The 17028-nt window shown below is 36.9% G+C and overlaps 2 protein-coding genes across 6 annotated transcripts; one reads left to right on the top strand and one right to left on the bottom strand.

Moving 5' to 3' along the window:
- Nucleotides 1-4369: 4369 nt before the first annotated feature.
- Nucleotides 4370-8900, top strand: LOC108988626 (potassium channel KAT1-like). Of its 5 annotated transcripts, none has more exons than XM_035688343.1 (11): nucleotides 4370-4851; nucleotides 5183-5389; nucleotides 5484-5699; nucleotides 5820-6135; nucleotides 6220-6537; nucleotides 6805-7044; nucleotides 7213-7311; nucleotides 7402-7434; nucleotides 7530-7715; nucleotides 7792-8518; nucleotides 8735-8900. In XM_035688343.1, the coding sequence occupies exons 2-11, from the start codon at nucleotides 5211-5213 to the stop codon at nucleotides 8875-8877; spliced, it is 2457 nt and encodes an 818-aa protein (XP_035544236.1). In that variant the 5' UTR covers nucleotides 4370-4851; nucleotides 5183-5210; the 3' UTR covers nucleotides 8878-8900. The 5 variants fall into 5 exon arrangements, with proteins under 5 accessions (XP_035544236.1, XP_018817487.1, XP_018817486.1 ...); XM_018961943.2 differs by lacking the exon at nucleotides 4370-4851 and having other exon boundaries at nucleotides 5040-5389; nucleotides 5820-5975; nucleotides 6078-6135; XM_018961941.2 differs by lacking the exon at nucleotides 4370-4851 and having other exon boundaries at nucleotides 5039-5389.
- Nucleotides 8901-8937: 37 nt separating this feature from the next.
- On the bottom strand, nucleotides 8938-15048 carry LOC108988627 (mannosyl-oligosaccharide 1,2-alpha-mannosidase MNS3). The gene is made up of 6 exons (XM_018961945.2): nucleotides 14662-15048; nucleotides 12102-13051; nucleotides 11561-11822; nucleotides 10403-10600; nucleotides 9827-9975; nucleotides 8938-9650 (listed from the first exon to the last, which is right to left on the bottom strand). The coding sequence occupies exons 1-6, from the start codon at nucleotides 14740-14742 to the stop codon at nucleotides 9392-9394; spliced, it is 1899 nt and encodes a 632-aa protein (XP_018817490.2). The 5' UTR covers nucleotides 14743-15048; the 3' UTR covers nucleotides 8938-9391.
- Nucleotides 15049-17028: the final 1980 nt, after the last annotated feature.

Genomic DNA, 17028 nt, shown 5'->3' with positions numbered 1-17028 from the left:
AAAGGACCACGTACGTAACTAGTGATGATGTAGAAGTATTTAATAAAGCTGTGGGCAATCTCATGATGAACCATCATCGATCTTACAGGACCACCGGTCTACATTTTTGCCCGCATCCTTCCAACCATCACCAGAACTTTCCTCTTCTTCTTCTTCTTGATCTTCTTCGTCTGATCTGTCTCTCTCTCTCTCTCATTTTTCTTGTTTTTGAAAATATTTTTTGGAGACACATGCAAGTTGCATCATTAATTATTTTGGTTACAGTCGGTCATTAAACTATGCAGTACTAGGGGTTAGTCTACCGGTCCCATTGATAATCTTGAATCCCCATCTTCGTCATGCTACGTACGAATATAGACTTATATATATATATATATATATATATATATAGGTAGGTAGGTAGGCAAATTGATGGCATTTCTTTTGAAGGATGCGTTCATTTGATATATCATATTTGTTATAAAATGTTATAAAAGAATTTATTTATAACGAATAAACTCAATATTTTGTGATAAAAGGTTCTGTTTCTTTTATGATAAAACAACCAGTTTTATTCACCCAAACAGAAGATAATAAAATCACAAGGATCGCAGATTGATAATGATCACAACCGAAGAAACATCAACACCACCTTTTCTGTACAGTTTGCTAATATATCACAATATGCACATAAACATATCAAGAATCATAATCAGTGAGCAAGAATGAAGAAAATATAGAGATAAAGGAAAGAACACACCGATATACGTGGTTCGACCCTAATGGTCTACGTCCACGGCAGGAATGGCCTCAGAAAAGCCACAAAGATCTTTATTGATGAACAGTACTTCACAGAGAAGCCTCAGTACATTAGAGTTACAATGCCCTCACTGGAAACCCAAGAAATCGCACAGATTTCTTCCCAAAAGCAAACCCTAACTCACCCTTCTCTCTGCTCTCACTCTCTCTCGAAACCAGCCGTCAACAAAGAATAATCTTCACACTAGGGTTACAAGGCAAAAGAGATATATATATATATATATATATATCTTGCAACAGATTCAGCCACGTGTCAAGATCCAAAGGACTAGGGTTAGCACCGTCTAAAGAAGTCACGAGCTCCTCTCACGTGCATCAAGTGAATCTGATTAACAGTTCCAACGGTAGAGATCAAGCCGGCACATCAGATTAACAAGACACTCGAAATAGAACACATCAGAAAGTAAAGGAAAGCAGTAAATACAATGTATTGACATACATATTACAATATTCACTTTATTTCGCAAGTATTTTTTGAATCATTTAATTTCTCACTTTATTGTAATTTGTTTTTATCCAACAATGAAAGAAGCTGATCGATTCATAGTTCACAAGAATCTTTGAGGCTGGTCCATATATATTTATAGCAAGCAGTACTGCTGCTAAGAATTCTCTTTCAATAGATTTCCATTCGGGAACTTCAACCAGCATTCGCCCCATGCATGCATGCCCCCATCCCTGCATACTCCCCCTTCCAAACTCGCCCCATATATAGCCTTTATAATCATTGTACTGTTGAAGTAGAGTTTTTGCATGATTATGATCAGTTTGCAACAGAGAAAACTTCTATTTTTATTTCTGAAATATGAATTCTATATATAATAATTAGTGGTGTCATTCGCAACAAAAATGGATATAAGAAACCCTCACAGTACCTTTGATAATTATAAAAAAGTTGATAATTCTACCTACGTGTTTAATAAAAAATTATTGATGCAGCCATGCAACCTGACCATTGTTAGATTACTGCATAGAAGAGAGTTAAAAGTACTATTTCTCTTTTTTTTTTTTTTTTGTTTATAGCTGTTTGACTCTTGCATATTATATTATGTTAAATAAACATGCTTTTTTCCTTTTCTTAAAGAGGGGAATGGACACATGATCAGAAGTTTAATTAATTGTATACTCCAACTTTCTTAGAGTAATCAAAGGAAACATGAAGACACAGAGAACATGGACGTGTTTGACTTGGTTAATTTATATTATAATAAAACCCAAACATGGGGTAGGTGCACAGCTTAATGATTCCCTCTCTCACAGCATTCATGATCGCAAGGATATCCTTTTAACTTGGTTGTGGGGGCTGATAGATGGCAAACTAATTAGCCATTGCTTTTAATTGTCTGTGTGTGTCTCTGAGAGAGAGAGAGAGAGAGAGAGAGAGAGATTTGTCTCATTCTCTGCATTGTCCACGTACGTTGTGCAAGCTAGTCTACCCCATCAGTAATGAACAACATCTCACATGGGGCTCATGGGGATCCCTACCAAATTACTGAACTCATGAAGTATTTGATTTCAAAAATTTTCTGAACCATAAACTAAAATTATATCATAAATCGATCTTTTTGTGCTTAGGGTCCATTTTGCCTACATTCGTTCAGTTGTTAATAATTTCTTTCCCCTTTCCCCTTTGCCATGAAACCAACGACTCCTCCTCCTCCTCCTCCCCTTTACTCTCTCACTTCTCCTAGTGCTTCTTCAAGCTGTCTCATATCTACTACGTACAGTCTACATCGGACCAGTGTTTTTTTGGGGTGGGGGGGTTGGTTTGGCATCTGGGTAATGACAGTTGAAATTTTGTAAATATTTAGCAGTTTTGTGGTGGTGGTGATATATATTTTTGTTTTTGAGTTTTCACCAAATTATATATATATAATGCTCTGGCATGCATGCTAGATCGAAATTCGTCAATTGATATTAAACAGTGGAGGGGGTGTTAACCATACTAAACACAAAAGCTAGCTACAGCTAAACCAAAACTCCATAGCACGTGCTTTGTGTCTTGTATTTTGGCTCCTGGCCGGAAGTGCAGGCGGTGTGCGTTAGTGGTGCATAGATTTGAGCGTATGTGTTGTCGCCTTTGTTGCTTCCTGGAAGCTTGACTTTACACGAGTACGTGGGCCCTTGATCTCTTCTTCAATCAAATACCTAGTTGTTTGCAATAATCAATACTATCCTGTTTAAATCACCAAAACATCCCCTAATTATTTATAGATAATACAATAATCTACACCCTTTTTTCCTTGGTGATATCATGCAGATCAGTACCAGTTGCATTCATTGCATACTGCAGAATTACATGACAAGATTTACAAACAATTCACAGACAGAGAATAAGAGAGGACGATTCGAGCGAGGCCCACCTATTCCTAGCAGGTGTAGTGATTCCAAATCAAAATGGATCGACCACATAAATTTTTGAGAGAATTCGGTCCGAAAAATTGTAGACGAATCCTTCTAAAAGCTACACTGTACATTAATTAATTAATGTTCAATCTTAAAATAATAATCAGTGGCATTATAACCATACATACAAACAACCATTCACTTTTATTGTAGTCTTTTTCTATCAAATATAAAAATTAATAGTTCGTATCTCAACTTGCATACTTTTCCCCAGAATAACAATCTATCAATTCTTGTTTTTTTGACACTGTACGTAGAAATGCAGAATTTTTTAACATGTATGAGAAATTACTATAGCTATAAAGAAATTTCATAAAAATAAATCTATAAACTGATATGATCGATTTCATATGATACGTAATATCTACTTTATAATAAAAATAATTTTACAATCTAACATATTACATTAAACTACGTCATGAGTTTACTTTTTATGAAATCTACTTCGTATTTCTATGCATATATGTGCATTTTAGCTGGCTTCATCAACTTCTCCCCCATTCTTTTGCTGCTGCAGTCCATATGATTTAAAATTTGGCTAGTGGGCATAAAACTGTCATTCCATCATTCTTGGGGAAAGATTTCTCAAGTATTCTTAATTCCCATCACGTGTCAAAATTGAACGACTAGTACTTTTTGTGATATATGATTTCTTTCACCTACAACTTTCTTGAGTTGTTCCAATCCTATATCTATTTAATATTTGTCAGGAAATTAAAGAGTTCTATATTCCCTTTTCTTCAAGCTTTCAAGTCCTGAGATTCAGTACTGCAATCTCTCTCTCTCTATATATATATTTTTCTTTTTGCTGAACTTTTGCAAGAAAGGTAATCATTCAAAATCCTAGTTAAACACTAGCTAGTAGCATTCAAATGGCCAAAGGAGAACCCGGAATGAACGGAAAGAATATCATTAAAGAGAAGATCACAGTACTGATGTTGATGACCATTTACTATCCAGAAAAATGATTTATCTAAAACACTTTTTGGGAATGTGGAATAAATTAGTAAAGAGATAATCATCAACAAATCATCAGATATGGGCCACAGAAGGAAGGAGTACTCGGCGAGAATCACTTAAACAAGACGTCGGCGAATTCGAAACGGGTCAAAATCAAACACATAAACACAGGCAGCTGTGAGATAGAGAGAGATACATACACCATATATATGGCCGTGAATCTATTTTCACACGTATGGTTGTGATTGCGTTGCATCAAAGAACCACCCCCAAGCTGGCTTGGCAGGCACTTTACAAAGAAGAAGATCATGAGAGTTATAATATATATGTTGAGAGGGTTTTGCCTCAAAGTGTCACTTCCTCAAAAGAAACCTCCTATTGGTCCACACCACATGGCATCCATATAAGTAGAGCCTGGCCTCCTCGGTTTTACCATGGTTGTCTGGTCCATATTTGGTTTTTGAAATGATAACACCATATATTTTCACTCAAATCTATCCCTGCAGTACTACTTCACAGCCTTGTCTATATATCTATCATTCACAACTCCACATGTACAGATCATGATGGAGTTCCCACCACCACCACCAATAACACTACCCACAAGCACCATTTCCATTTTCTTTTGCTCTCTCTCTCTCTCTTCGGGAACGATCCTCTGCAACTGCATTACAGAAAGTCTCTCATGTATGCCACTGGCTCAGCTTGTGTTCTTATATCATCTGCTTCTTGTTTTCCTTTTCTGTTCAAACCCAATGGAAAGTTCCAGTTTCACCTTTTGACAACTTTTCTATCCAATCCTTAATTTCGCACTAACTGCACATATATATATATATATATATATAAATATATATGTATATGCTTCCTGCATTTATAGTCCTTCCAAATATGTCACGAGCATAGTAAGAAAAAAAAAAGCGAAAAGAAGTCTTTAACCCGTGTCACCAACATCGCTATTTATAACCGTTCCCGGAGGATCACTTACCTCTGCCGATTTTTTTAACAGTCTGTACTGTAGTGTAGCCTTGGAGGAATTTCAAAAACACATGTCGCTTTCCTGCTCAAAAAGCTTCTTCAACAGGTTCTGTTTGGAGGAGTTTCATATGGAGAGTGCTGTTCGTAGCAGCTTCTTCTCCAGTGATCTCTTGCCATCCCTTGGAGCTAGAATCAACCAGGCAACTACACTTCGAAGATGCATAGTTTCGCCTTTCAGTCCCCGTTATAGGTGATGATCTTTTGCCGCAGTTCTTTCTATTACTTCTTTGTATAATCAGACTGCTAGCTGCTTCTCATGGTGTCGTTCTGTTCCTCACATTCAGGGCTTGGCAGATGTTACTTGTTGTTTTAGTCATTTACTCGGCCTGGATTTGCCCATTCCAGTTTGCATTTCTGCCTTACAAGCAAGACGCACTCTTCATCTTTGACAACATTGTCAATGGCTTCTTTGCCATTGACATCATTCTCACCTTCTTTGTTGCATATCTCGACAACCAATCTTATCTTCTTGTCGATGACCCGAAGAAAATTGCAGTCAGGTGAATAATCAATCTTTTGCAGCTTTTTGGTCGTTAACATGAATCAAACAATTGATCTGTCCTTCTCTAAGAGAAATCATTAAACTTTCATCACATATATGATCCTTATCCAACTTTCAGGTACATATCTACCTGGTTTATCTTCGATATCTGTTCCACGGCACCATTTCAGTCTATCAAGCTCCTGTTTACAAACAAAAGCGGCGAACTTGGGTTTACACTACTCAACATGCTCAGACTATGGCGTCTAAGACGAGTCAGCTCCCTGTTTGCAAGGTCCATCCCCATCCCTATATCCATCCTATCTTATCCTATCTTATACCTTTGGTTTTCTTCAAATTCTCCAATTATACTAAGCAGTAAGTTTCGTTTCCTTAGACTTGAGAAGGACATCCGCTTCAATTATTTCTGGACTCGGTGCATAAAGCTCATATCTGTAAGCCACTTAAAACAGATAATTTCTTCCTTTCCAAGTCATCTAATAAAATCTTGATTGCTAAACCATTCTGGTGGATCTCAGGTGACCCTGTTCGCTGTACACTTTGCTGGATGCGTAAATTATCTGATTGCAGACAGATACCCTGATCCAAAAAGAACCTGGATTGGTGCAGTAAACCCAAATTTCAAAGAAGATGGTATTTGGGACCGATATGTAACTGCTATTTACTGGTCTATCACGACATTGACAACTACGGGATACGGGGATTTGCATGCTGAAAACACCAGAGAGATGATGTTCGATATCTTTTACATGCTGTTCAACTTGGGATTGACATCTTACCTCATTGGCAACATGACTAACCTTGTTGTTCACTGGACAAGCCGCACTAGAAACTTCGTATGTTTTCTTTACTTACTACTGATATTACTCATTATTTTCCTCTAATTGATTTTTCACAAACAACCCCTCTACTAAAATCCTTTCTACCCCACATTTTGACAAGTTTGCCATTGCACGACATTACCCCTTCTAGTTCAGTTGCTTACATTGGAATGCATTTATTCATCGTATATTTTGTATGTATGCTGAGGAATTGTATTATTTGAAAGATATAGTATTGGGGCTGGGAGTGCTAATGTCATGAAGCTTGCTTTGGTTTTACAGAGAGATTCAGTCAGAGCTGCCTCAGAATTTGCAGCACGAAATCACTTGCCTCCAAGCATACAGGATCAGATGCTTTCACACATATGTCTCAAGTTCAAAACAGAAGGATTGAATCAACAAGGGACCTTAAATGGTCTACCAAAGGCTATTCGTTCAAGCATCGCATACCATCTCTTCTTCCCCATCGTTGAAAAAGTCTCTCTCTTTCAAGGGGTTTCTCGTGACTTTCTTTTCCAACTGGTAATACTTCACATGATTCATTGTTTTTCCTCCACCTTCCTTTACTCTTTTGAGCTAAATCACATCTTAAATCTTACGGATAATGGCTTCAGATGGTTAGGTTTTCTTAGATGGCAAATTTATCCTAATTTCACAAGATGCTAATTCAATGTTCTGTTTTAAAAAAAGGTTTCAGAAATGGAGGCGGAGTATTTTCCGCCCAAGGAAGATGTGATTCTGCAGAATGAGGCTCCAACAGATCTTTATATACTTGTCTCAGGCGTGGTGGTAAGCCTAGTTTTGTTCATATTGCATACCAAAATTTCCTGACTAATGGCATTAACATAGAGTTGGTTTGGAAATTATTGGTGGTTGCAGAAATTCCTTTGCCATACTGATGGGCGTGATAAAGTAGGTCATGTAATCTTAAACATTCACACACTCCATATTGAAAAAAATAGGGAGGTAAATCTGATCACATCCCAACATACACCATTCACTTGCAGGATCTTGGAGAGGCAGTTGCAGGAGATTCGTTTGGAGAGTTTGGAGTCTTATGTTATCGGCCGCAGCCTTTCTCAGTTCGGACAACTGAGATTTCTCAAATCCTACGACTCAACAGAACTTCACTGATGAATGCTATACAAGCAAATGCAGAGGATGGACGCATTATTATGAACAACCTTTTCCAGGTAGTTACAGGATCATGAGATTTTTCAAATCTTTAACGAAACAAATTAACTGATAACTGATGCTCTGCATCTGCAGAAACTGAAGGGGCAGGAAAGCTTAGGCTTTGAATACGCACACCAGGACCCAGGACTGTTCCTCAGAGAATGGTTTAATGAAGAAAGCTTGTCACCTTCAGGATGTCAAGATAATTCATGCGAAGATCTACCGATGAAGGAAGCAAGGGACGTGAGTTTCTCAGGATTGGAGACTGCAGAGCAGAGCGAAACAGGGAAATGCCCAATGTTTGCGAGATATGCGACGGACGTAAATTTGATAGCCGAGGATGATCAGACAGCTCTTCATGCCGCGGTTCGCAGGGGGCATCTTGAGATGGTTAAGATTCTATTGGAAGGAGGTGCTAATGTAAACAAACAAGATGCCAGAGGATGGACACCAAAAGCTCTAGCGGAACAGCAAGAAAACAAGAGCATATATGAGCTTTTACTGAGTTATGAACATAGAAGGAAACCAGATGAACACAGAATAGATTTAATTGGGTTGGAATCAGCTGACAACGGCTTGTATAGCCAAAACAGACACAGAAGACAACGAGGCCCTCAATCTGTTAACAACAACTTGAAAATTGACTCGGCTAGTTCCTGCCCAAGCAGATTTAGTTGTCCCACTAACACACAAATGATTAAATGGATGAAAAAGAGAGTCACCATCCACATGAAGCTTCAACCCAATGGTACATCTCAGAGGCAGCCTGGGAAGTTAATAATCTTACCCGATTCGATTGAGAAGCTGCTCAAAATAGCCGGTAAGCATTGTTAGAACTCAAAGAACTTGAAATTAACCTGGAAAATTAATTAAAAATTAGGATTATTAAAAGGTTAGGTGGACACAACAACTTTGAAAAAGCCAAAATTGAAAGGAAAACTCAAACTCACGGGGATTGACAAACTGTTTTAATTTAAGCATGGTTTCTTCCTCAAGCTTTATCCGAGGGTTACCCTAGTGGCTTGTGGAACTGCAGGTGAGAAGTTTGGAGGCCACACACCAACAAAAGTCATTAATGCAGAGAATGCAGAAATAGATGATATAAATGTAATTCGAGATGGTGACCATCTGTATTTCCTTCATAACGAGTGTGAAAAGATGGATTGCGAAGTGACCTAATGGTTACTTAAGGCAATAATGTAACATTCAGATAACTTGTAACTTTTAGGCAATCTATAATGATCTAGCAACAAAAATTTGTCTATATCAGTTTGTGATTTTGAGCCTCCATGGCCGGCAGTATTACTCAAAAGCTGGAGAAACCAATTACACAAGAGAGAATTTCACTCAATACTTTTGATGGGCAAAACCCCATCCAATAAATTACTCAAAACATCCATTCAAACAATACATCTTACAGTCTCTCCAAGTCCAAGAAAATTTGTCACTCTCTAAGCTTTTTCCGGTAATTACTGACGCATTGTGCCCAAAATGAAACGTATTAGAGCTCCCTTGTACGTCTTCACAACCCGACCATGCACTTTCACTGCCTTTAAAAGAGGGATGCTATAAGACACTATGAAGAAGACTGGTCAGTCTCAGGTGCATTCCAGTCTGTGACCGCTCCAAAATATGCTAGTTTATTAGCTTATACAAGCTTCCCTTTGCATGAATCCTTTGGAGGTGATAAGTATCATTTCTTCTTAATAGTGCCTTCTATGGGAAAAGGATGAGCTTCCGTGTTAAAAACAAATTTATCCAACGGTATAACAGAGGTATCCCCAAACAATAAGTACAAATACTTAAGAGTCTCTCCCAAAAAGAATGTCTCCATCTTGTCTCTTTTATTAGGGGGAATTGTGGTAACATCATCCAGAGAACTGTATCCACCAGTATCAATTCTTGTGTATTTCTCAAATGCTTCAAAGATCTGCCAACCCCATTCTCGGTATCTGCAGCATTCATTAAGTCAGTCATTTAATTAAAAGCATCATAATTTATGGGAGAATCTCCCTCTGCATGTGTGTGGGTCTGTGTGTGCTTCAGTCTTAGACAACAACATTTGAATTATACAAGAGAAGCTAATGCATAAACAAAAAAAGAAAAAGAGAAAGGAAAGAAACCATACTTTGGGTCTTCTGTGATACGAAACAAGACAAACAATGACTCTACAGTTTCAGGACGCAAAAGATTATGGCGATCAGCAGGTTTGATTATTATGTCATGTACATACTTAGAACTCTTGTTCCCACCATCTAGACCTCCTTCAGTAAATTCCTGTTTCAACCGGAGCAAAATGTCAAATATCTGTAGAACATAGACTTTTTTTATAAGTAATATCTGCAGAACAAAGACTAAATGTAATAAATGACAGGAAAAATAACAACAAATTTAAACGAGGGAGAATAGCAGCACACAATTCCAATCTGGTGCACAGATACACTTAATTCATCAATCAGTGCTTCCAATACATTCCTTGTACATATCCAACTAACCTCGGTATGGAAGAAAGCAATTTCCGGAGCAAGACCAGTGGAAAGTAACTGAATATATGTTTTGAGAACAAATGTAATTGATTACAAGTAAAAAAAGCAACAAAATTGAACGAGGGAGAAAAGTATTTTAATAATCCAATTTGGTGCACGTGTACACTTAATTCATCAATCACTGCTTCCAACACATTTGTTATACAGATCCAACTAACCTCGGTATGGAAGTAAGCAATTTCTGGAGCAAGACCAGTAGAAGTAACTGAATACATCTCAAAACATGTTTTAGCCAGATCCTCAGCAAGCTTCAGATTCTCCAGGTCTTCAAAGTTAAGCAAATTGTCTCTCATAGCCTTCTCCTTTGTAATGCCTTTAGTGGCACCAAGTGCAAGAATACCCGGCAAGAAACACACCTAAAGAGACCGTAAAAGAATTTTATATCAAGGACTGTTTCCAAAAAGAACGTGCTTCTTCACAATCTTCATTTCAATGTCATAAAGAACGGGCAAACAAAGAGGAGAGTGACATTACTTCAGTACTTCTGCAGCCTTCATTTCTTACCATGTTCCTCGACAAGGAACACTAGGGGAAGACAAGCTTATGATGTACGTAGTGTATCAAGCAACATGCGTGCAAAAACTTAGTTTCCCCATGAAAGCAAGGTAATCTGGGAGTGCTACTATCAAGCATGGAAAGACCTATCTTTTAGTAGTTTTGGGGGGCTGGGGGTTGTGGTTTGGGGAAACAAGCAAAAGCAAACGAAAGGAGTAGGGAAAATTGTATTTTCAACGACACCCAGATCCTACATTTTTCAGAATAACTTGTACATAAACTTTATCCTGAAAAAAGAAAGGAAAGATTTCAAAGTTTTATTATATAGCATATTGGAAAAAATTTGGACACAATCAATAAGGCAGTAACATTCCTTAGAAAAAGAAAGTATGGAAGAAATAAAGAAACAATAGCAAGCATATCCTTTATCATATGTAGTAGTAATTTTCATGCTGCCAGTGCAGGAATGTTTGCTTGTTAAAAATTAGTGAATAATTGTTGTATCACTTCTTAATGTGCCATATTGTGCGAGGAAAGGATCTACACCCTGTCTCTGAGAGATGGAAGAAAATTTTTAATTTTCTTATAATCTGGTTTTCAAAAGGCTTGAGCTAAAATTGGAGCCAGTTACGTTATACCAACCAAAGCGAGCAACTTCCAGTTAAAAAAAAAAAGCACAACCATTTGGAGCAAGACCAGCTATTTCCATTCACCAGCCATTTCATAATCATTTGAGTTTAAGGAATAAACTAAGTGAAACTAGCAAAGACAGGTACATAACAGCAGGGTGAACATCAGGTGGTAGACGAAGTATTGCATACCAGGTGATCCATTTTTGGACTAAAGGAACCCTTGGATCCAAAAGGTAATTCGCCAACAAAAACTAGTCCATTTGGGATTGATTTCTGAACTAGAAGGTGCCTGACACCCTTCATTGCTTCCTGATACATATCATATAGATAGGTCAAATTACTATCTCGGGTTATTCCCTGCTGAAGCCACACCTTGAGTAGGTACTCATAGTAACTGTCACCACGAGATCCTAGTCTTATATTTTCTCCACTAAACTCGCCAGTGTGAGGGCTGCATTCAGTAAGTAAAAAATATGAAAAATAAGTCAACGAAAAAGAAAAAGAGAAAGGAAGAGAAGGAATATGATTTGTATTGAGTGAAATGGAAGAAATTTGAATAGAACCACTTGTTTAACAAAAAGGCAAGATGTAATTCTAAAAACTGCTGTAGTTTCTTGCCAAGTAAATTTAAAAGAGGCCTCAAGTTGTAATCTCCCCAACTCCCTTCTCTTCCCAACACAAAACAGGGGAAAAAATGCAAATTTAGAAACATAATATGCAAGGTCAATACCTAATGTAAATAGGAACCAGTCCTTCCACCTTTGGTAGAGTCTTCATATGTTCCAAGACCTTCATGGCTTCTATGCTGTACTTTGGATCACCAGAAACAGCACTGAGATAATTGAACTCAAGCTGTAAAGTGGAAACTTCTGAGGTACTACTCAGTCCATCAGGAGCTGCATGTGCTGAGGAATCGCGCAGAACAACATCGCTAAAGGGAATAGGAGTTTGACTGGAAGTAAAAGCGGATAGGAGACGATCAGCCAAGTTCCTAGCAGTTTCCAGATAAATAACTGGTTTAGGCCCTGTATATGTCATGTTGATCCCTTCTTTGTGAATGCTTAAATGATATGCGCTTAAAAGACCACCCATAACACGTATGGTAGTTTCAAACAAATTTACTTGCCCTTTATGAGTAATTCTATCTAAAAGGTGTGCCTCAATCCATAAGCCTGCTTCAGAGACGGCTTCATCAACACCCATTATCATGGCAGTATCAAGGGCATCTACGATGGTAGCACCAAGACCTCCTAACCCATCTACTCCCCGCTGGCTCAGTGGCATAAGTTCATCACTACCCATTGCGTATCTTTTATAGCCAGACCATGCATGTATAAAGGCCTTCTTAACACTTTGTTGCCTAGATATCCAATTCGACGGAGCATTTAGCTTCTCATGCTCATGACTAAAGCTGCTATCACTACCTTTCTCATCAGGAGGTAAACGTGGAGGAAGCCTTGGTGGTTTTCTCCAAATCATTCCCAATCTGCTGCCACCTTTCATAATGAGGTTTTCTTCATTCTTAACACCTAGTCTATCAGTTGCAGAATAGGCAGGACTTGTATGTGTAAACATAAGATATAATAGACCGAATAACAATACTAACGCTAAAAACTTCCCTGTACTGCAACTTTGACAATCACGCCTTACTTTACTAGTGAACAAGGTCTGAGTAATAACCTGAGAAAAATAAAATAAAATAACTGAGTTTTTTTAGTTATAACAGTTATTGTACTTTTTAACTGAAATTTGAGTGCGCCAACATGTCAGAAAATTAGAAAAAACATGAGGTGAAGTGCCATGCCAGAAACTTTCGCACGAGACCCTAAAATATACTATTCATTAAAGAGAGAAGAAAATGCTCAAAAGTTGTAGGTAGAAACATCCAATGGAATATCAATTTCTTGCGAGCAGCACATGACTGGGAGATGGGTAGTTTTGTAGACTTTTATAGTCTATTATACTCTTGTCGCCCAAATACCCAGCATACAGATGATTTGTGGTGGAGTCCAACAAGGAAAGGGATCTTCACTGTTAGCTCCTTTTACAAGGTACTTACACAAGTTCCTGACAGACAATTTCCATGGAGAAAGCTTTGGCGCAATAAGGCTCCTCTCAAAGCTTCTTTCTTTGTTTGGACAGCGGCTCTGGGGAAGGTACTTACTACGGATAATTTAAGGAAAAGAAACATAATTATAGCTGACTGGTGTTGTATGTGTAAAAAAGCGGGTGAATCGGTGGATCATTTACTTTTACACTGCGAAGTAGCCAGGACTATTTGGGATGCGGTGTTTAACAAAGTAGATTTAGCGTGGGCTATGCCAGAAACTGTGGTGGATGCTTTGGCCTGTTGGACCACAATTGGAGGTGCGAGACAGATTAAAGAGGTTTGGAAGATGATTCCAAACTGTATTTTGTGGTGCTTATGGCAGGAGCGCAATGAGAGGATTTTTGAAGACAAAGAGAGATCATTAGCGGAGCTAAAATTGTTATTTTTTAGGACCCTATGTACTTGGGCTAATGCTGTGGTCTTTAATGGCACAGATTTTCATGAGTTTTTAGTTTCTAATGCTCCCACCTAATTAGGCTGAGGGCATTAGAACATTTGTTTGTAATTGACATTTGGCTGGATGAATATATTCTTATTTTACTTATCAAAAAAAAAAAATGCTCAAAAGTAATCTCTCTATCGGAGTAATCTAGAGCCCCAATATGCAGATACATCCAACAATCAGATATACCTTAAGCTACAAGAAATCAAGTAATGTCAAACCTTGGATGGTAATTACTGGATTAGCTGGATTTTACAGAAAAGAGCCAAAAAAACAACAAATAAATCATGATTAATGGGGCATAGCCAGTCCCAACTAGTTGAGGCAACGCTTATATAGTTTTATTCAGTCTTTATATTCGATAATTTAAATATTAAGTCAACAGCAAAACCAATTCTAATGCTGTGCGACAGCATGCCTTGAGTCCTAATACTGTGCGACAACATTATGTTCCCAATTATAAAATGTTAATCAACTGTCATCGAGAATTGGGTGCATCTTCCATATGCAGTTGAATTCAGTTCAAGACACAAAAATTCTACTCCAGTTTCCAGAAAACGCTATGATTAAACCCAATTCTAAGATAGTACATAATTCAGAAACAAAAACCGGAACGTAAAGTCTTAATTGACCTAAAAAATCACTAACCAAATGCGAAAGTCCTAGGAATGAATGAAACTTAATAGCAAAAAGAAAAAATACAAGAAGATCGTGGGCAAAAGACAAAGATCTTAAAACCTTAAAGAATGAACGGTGGCGGAACTTGGCGTTATCGTAGTCAACATCTTTCATCGAGTAAGGAAGAGACTTGGACGACATATTTGGATCCAGATCAACGGCTCGGGTAAAACGATCAGTTCCGCTCCGCTCTAATTCGGAAGCTCTGATGCAGACAAAGGAAAGGGCACCTGACTGTCTGAGAATTTCGGATTGGGTTCGGTCAGGATCCGATTCCAGGGACAATACGTCTGGCTTTGATCAAATGGTATATGAGACGGAGCCATGGAGGGCCATTTTGGCTTTGATTCAAAGTCAAGAGAGAGAGTCAATCTTGCTTTAGCCCGGTAGCTGTGGCACCGCAACCGGACGTGTTTATGTTTTACCGTATGTTTGGATGAATTGTAGTTTGATAAAATAAAAGTTTATTTGTAGTAAAAGAGCATACTCGTATTAGTTTATTGTGAAATAAAATTTATTTTTTAGAGGGATATCCCGATTTAATAACTTGTTGCATTGAGATTCAATTAGGATTGAAGGGTATATTCATTGCTTTAGGCATGGATTTTTTAAACTGAAACATGGTTAGTACATGTTTGGAATTGCAATGAAAAATATAATTTATATATGACTTTTAACTTATAATTTAAGTAATAAGTTTTATTATTAAAAAGTTATTTATTGTTTAGTAACCATATATTTAAAACACTTTCAAACATATTATGTTTGTTTGGAAACAAATTAAAAAAAATAATTTCTGAGGTAGAAATAACGATTATTTGAATCTTTAAAGATTATGATTATATCATTAAAAGTTTGAAATTTATAAGTATCTTAAAGTTGTATGGATATTTTCGTCCATTGACAATTGTTTTAAACTTTAAATTGCGTTTCGCATTATCTGGAAAAATATGTTTGGATACTTTTTCTCAAATATACTTTTTAGTTTATTTGAGATTAAAAATATTTTAATATGTAACACTCAAATAATCTAATTTTTTCATTAAAGAATTTTTAAGACTATTTAAACATTTATAAAGACTTCTATTGCAATCCCAAACAGACCCTTAGTATATAATATTATTGAGAAATAGGAATTATTTAAGAGTGTGTCTTGAATGTAAGGCATCTGTCTAATGAAACAGTGCGAATTGAAGACGAAAATGATTTTTGTGAGACAGATAATCTTCTTCTTCTCTCAAATTTTTTTTTATATTTTTTTCAATAAAAAAAATTATATGAATATTGATACGAGATTTGATGTGTCAAACTGCTTGTACCTAATAAGCAATGAGAAGACAATTACTAATTGCTATTTGTTGATTTTGGGAATGATTACATTCCAAGAACTCGAACACGTATCTACGTAGTCCCCCCTTTGATCGCACAAGGAGTTGCAAATATTCTTATATCCTTGTTAATTTGGGTGGTTTGCTTTAATGCAGGGTGGCAGGGTTGGAAATATCATCCCATTGATGGGCCTTGAATGGGAGTAGGTAAAAACATCAATAGAAACACTCACCCGAAAGGTTTCATGGAATAAATATCGGAATAAAAATGCAGAGATTTTTTTTTTTTGGATAAAATATGCTGATATTTATTTGCAAGGAATGTAGTTTAAGTAGATGCAAAAGTTTGACTAAAATTAGGTGATTAAATTGATAAATTTAGATATGACTAAGTGAATAAGATGATAGAGTTTATCTTATCTTTAGTTTTGTATGGATGAATATAAAACACTTTGACTTTATCTATGACTATTTTGATTTTATCTTTTTTTTTTTTTTTTTTCTAAGAGGACGATATCTTAATTTTATTGATAAACTCTCATTTGTGACTGATGAATACCGTGGTTACAACCAGATACTTGGGGTTACAAAAAAAAACAAAAACCCAAGCATGCAAAAGACACTAAAATTAACCAAAAAAACAAAACAAAACAATTCCAAAGATAAACTAATAAACGAAAAAATCTCGAGTAAAAACGTGTAACAACCTGCACTTATTTTTTTCTCAAATATGGCAAACCGCCCTTATCAAGTCTTTGGAAGCCTCTAGCCAGCCGTGGAAGATCCAATATAAAAGAATAGATAATATTACTCCCTTTAGCACTAGATTTAGCCAGAAAATCAGCAATCGCATTACACTCTCTATAGATGTGTCGACATGTGAAACGAATCTGACCAAGTATGCTCATAATTTCTTCCCAATAGTCTTTTAGATACCACAAACGACATCTTCTTTTTTCAATCCATTCAATGATCAATTTTGAGTCCATCTCAATCTCAATAGCATCAAAACCCATACGCCTAGCATGCCTCAAGCCATAAAGCAAACCCATAACCTCAACATGATTATTAGAGCCGCAACCAATAGGAACAGAAAACC

The sequence above is a fragment of the Juglans regia genome, chromosome 3 (genome assembly GCF_001411555.2).
Source record: "Juglans regia cultivar Chandler chromosome 3, Walnut 2.0, whole genome shotgun sequence".
Classification (NCBI taxonomy): Eukaryota; Viridiplantae; Streptophyta; class Magnoliopsida; order Fagales; family Juglandaceae; genus Juglans; species Juglans regia.
Note: the sequence above shows the minus strand (reverse complement) of the source record. Positions and strands in the feature narration are given on the sequence as shown.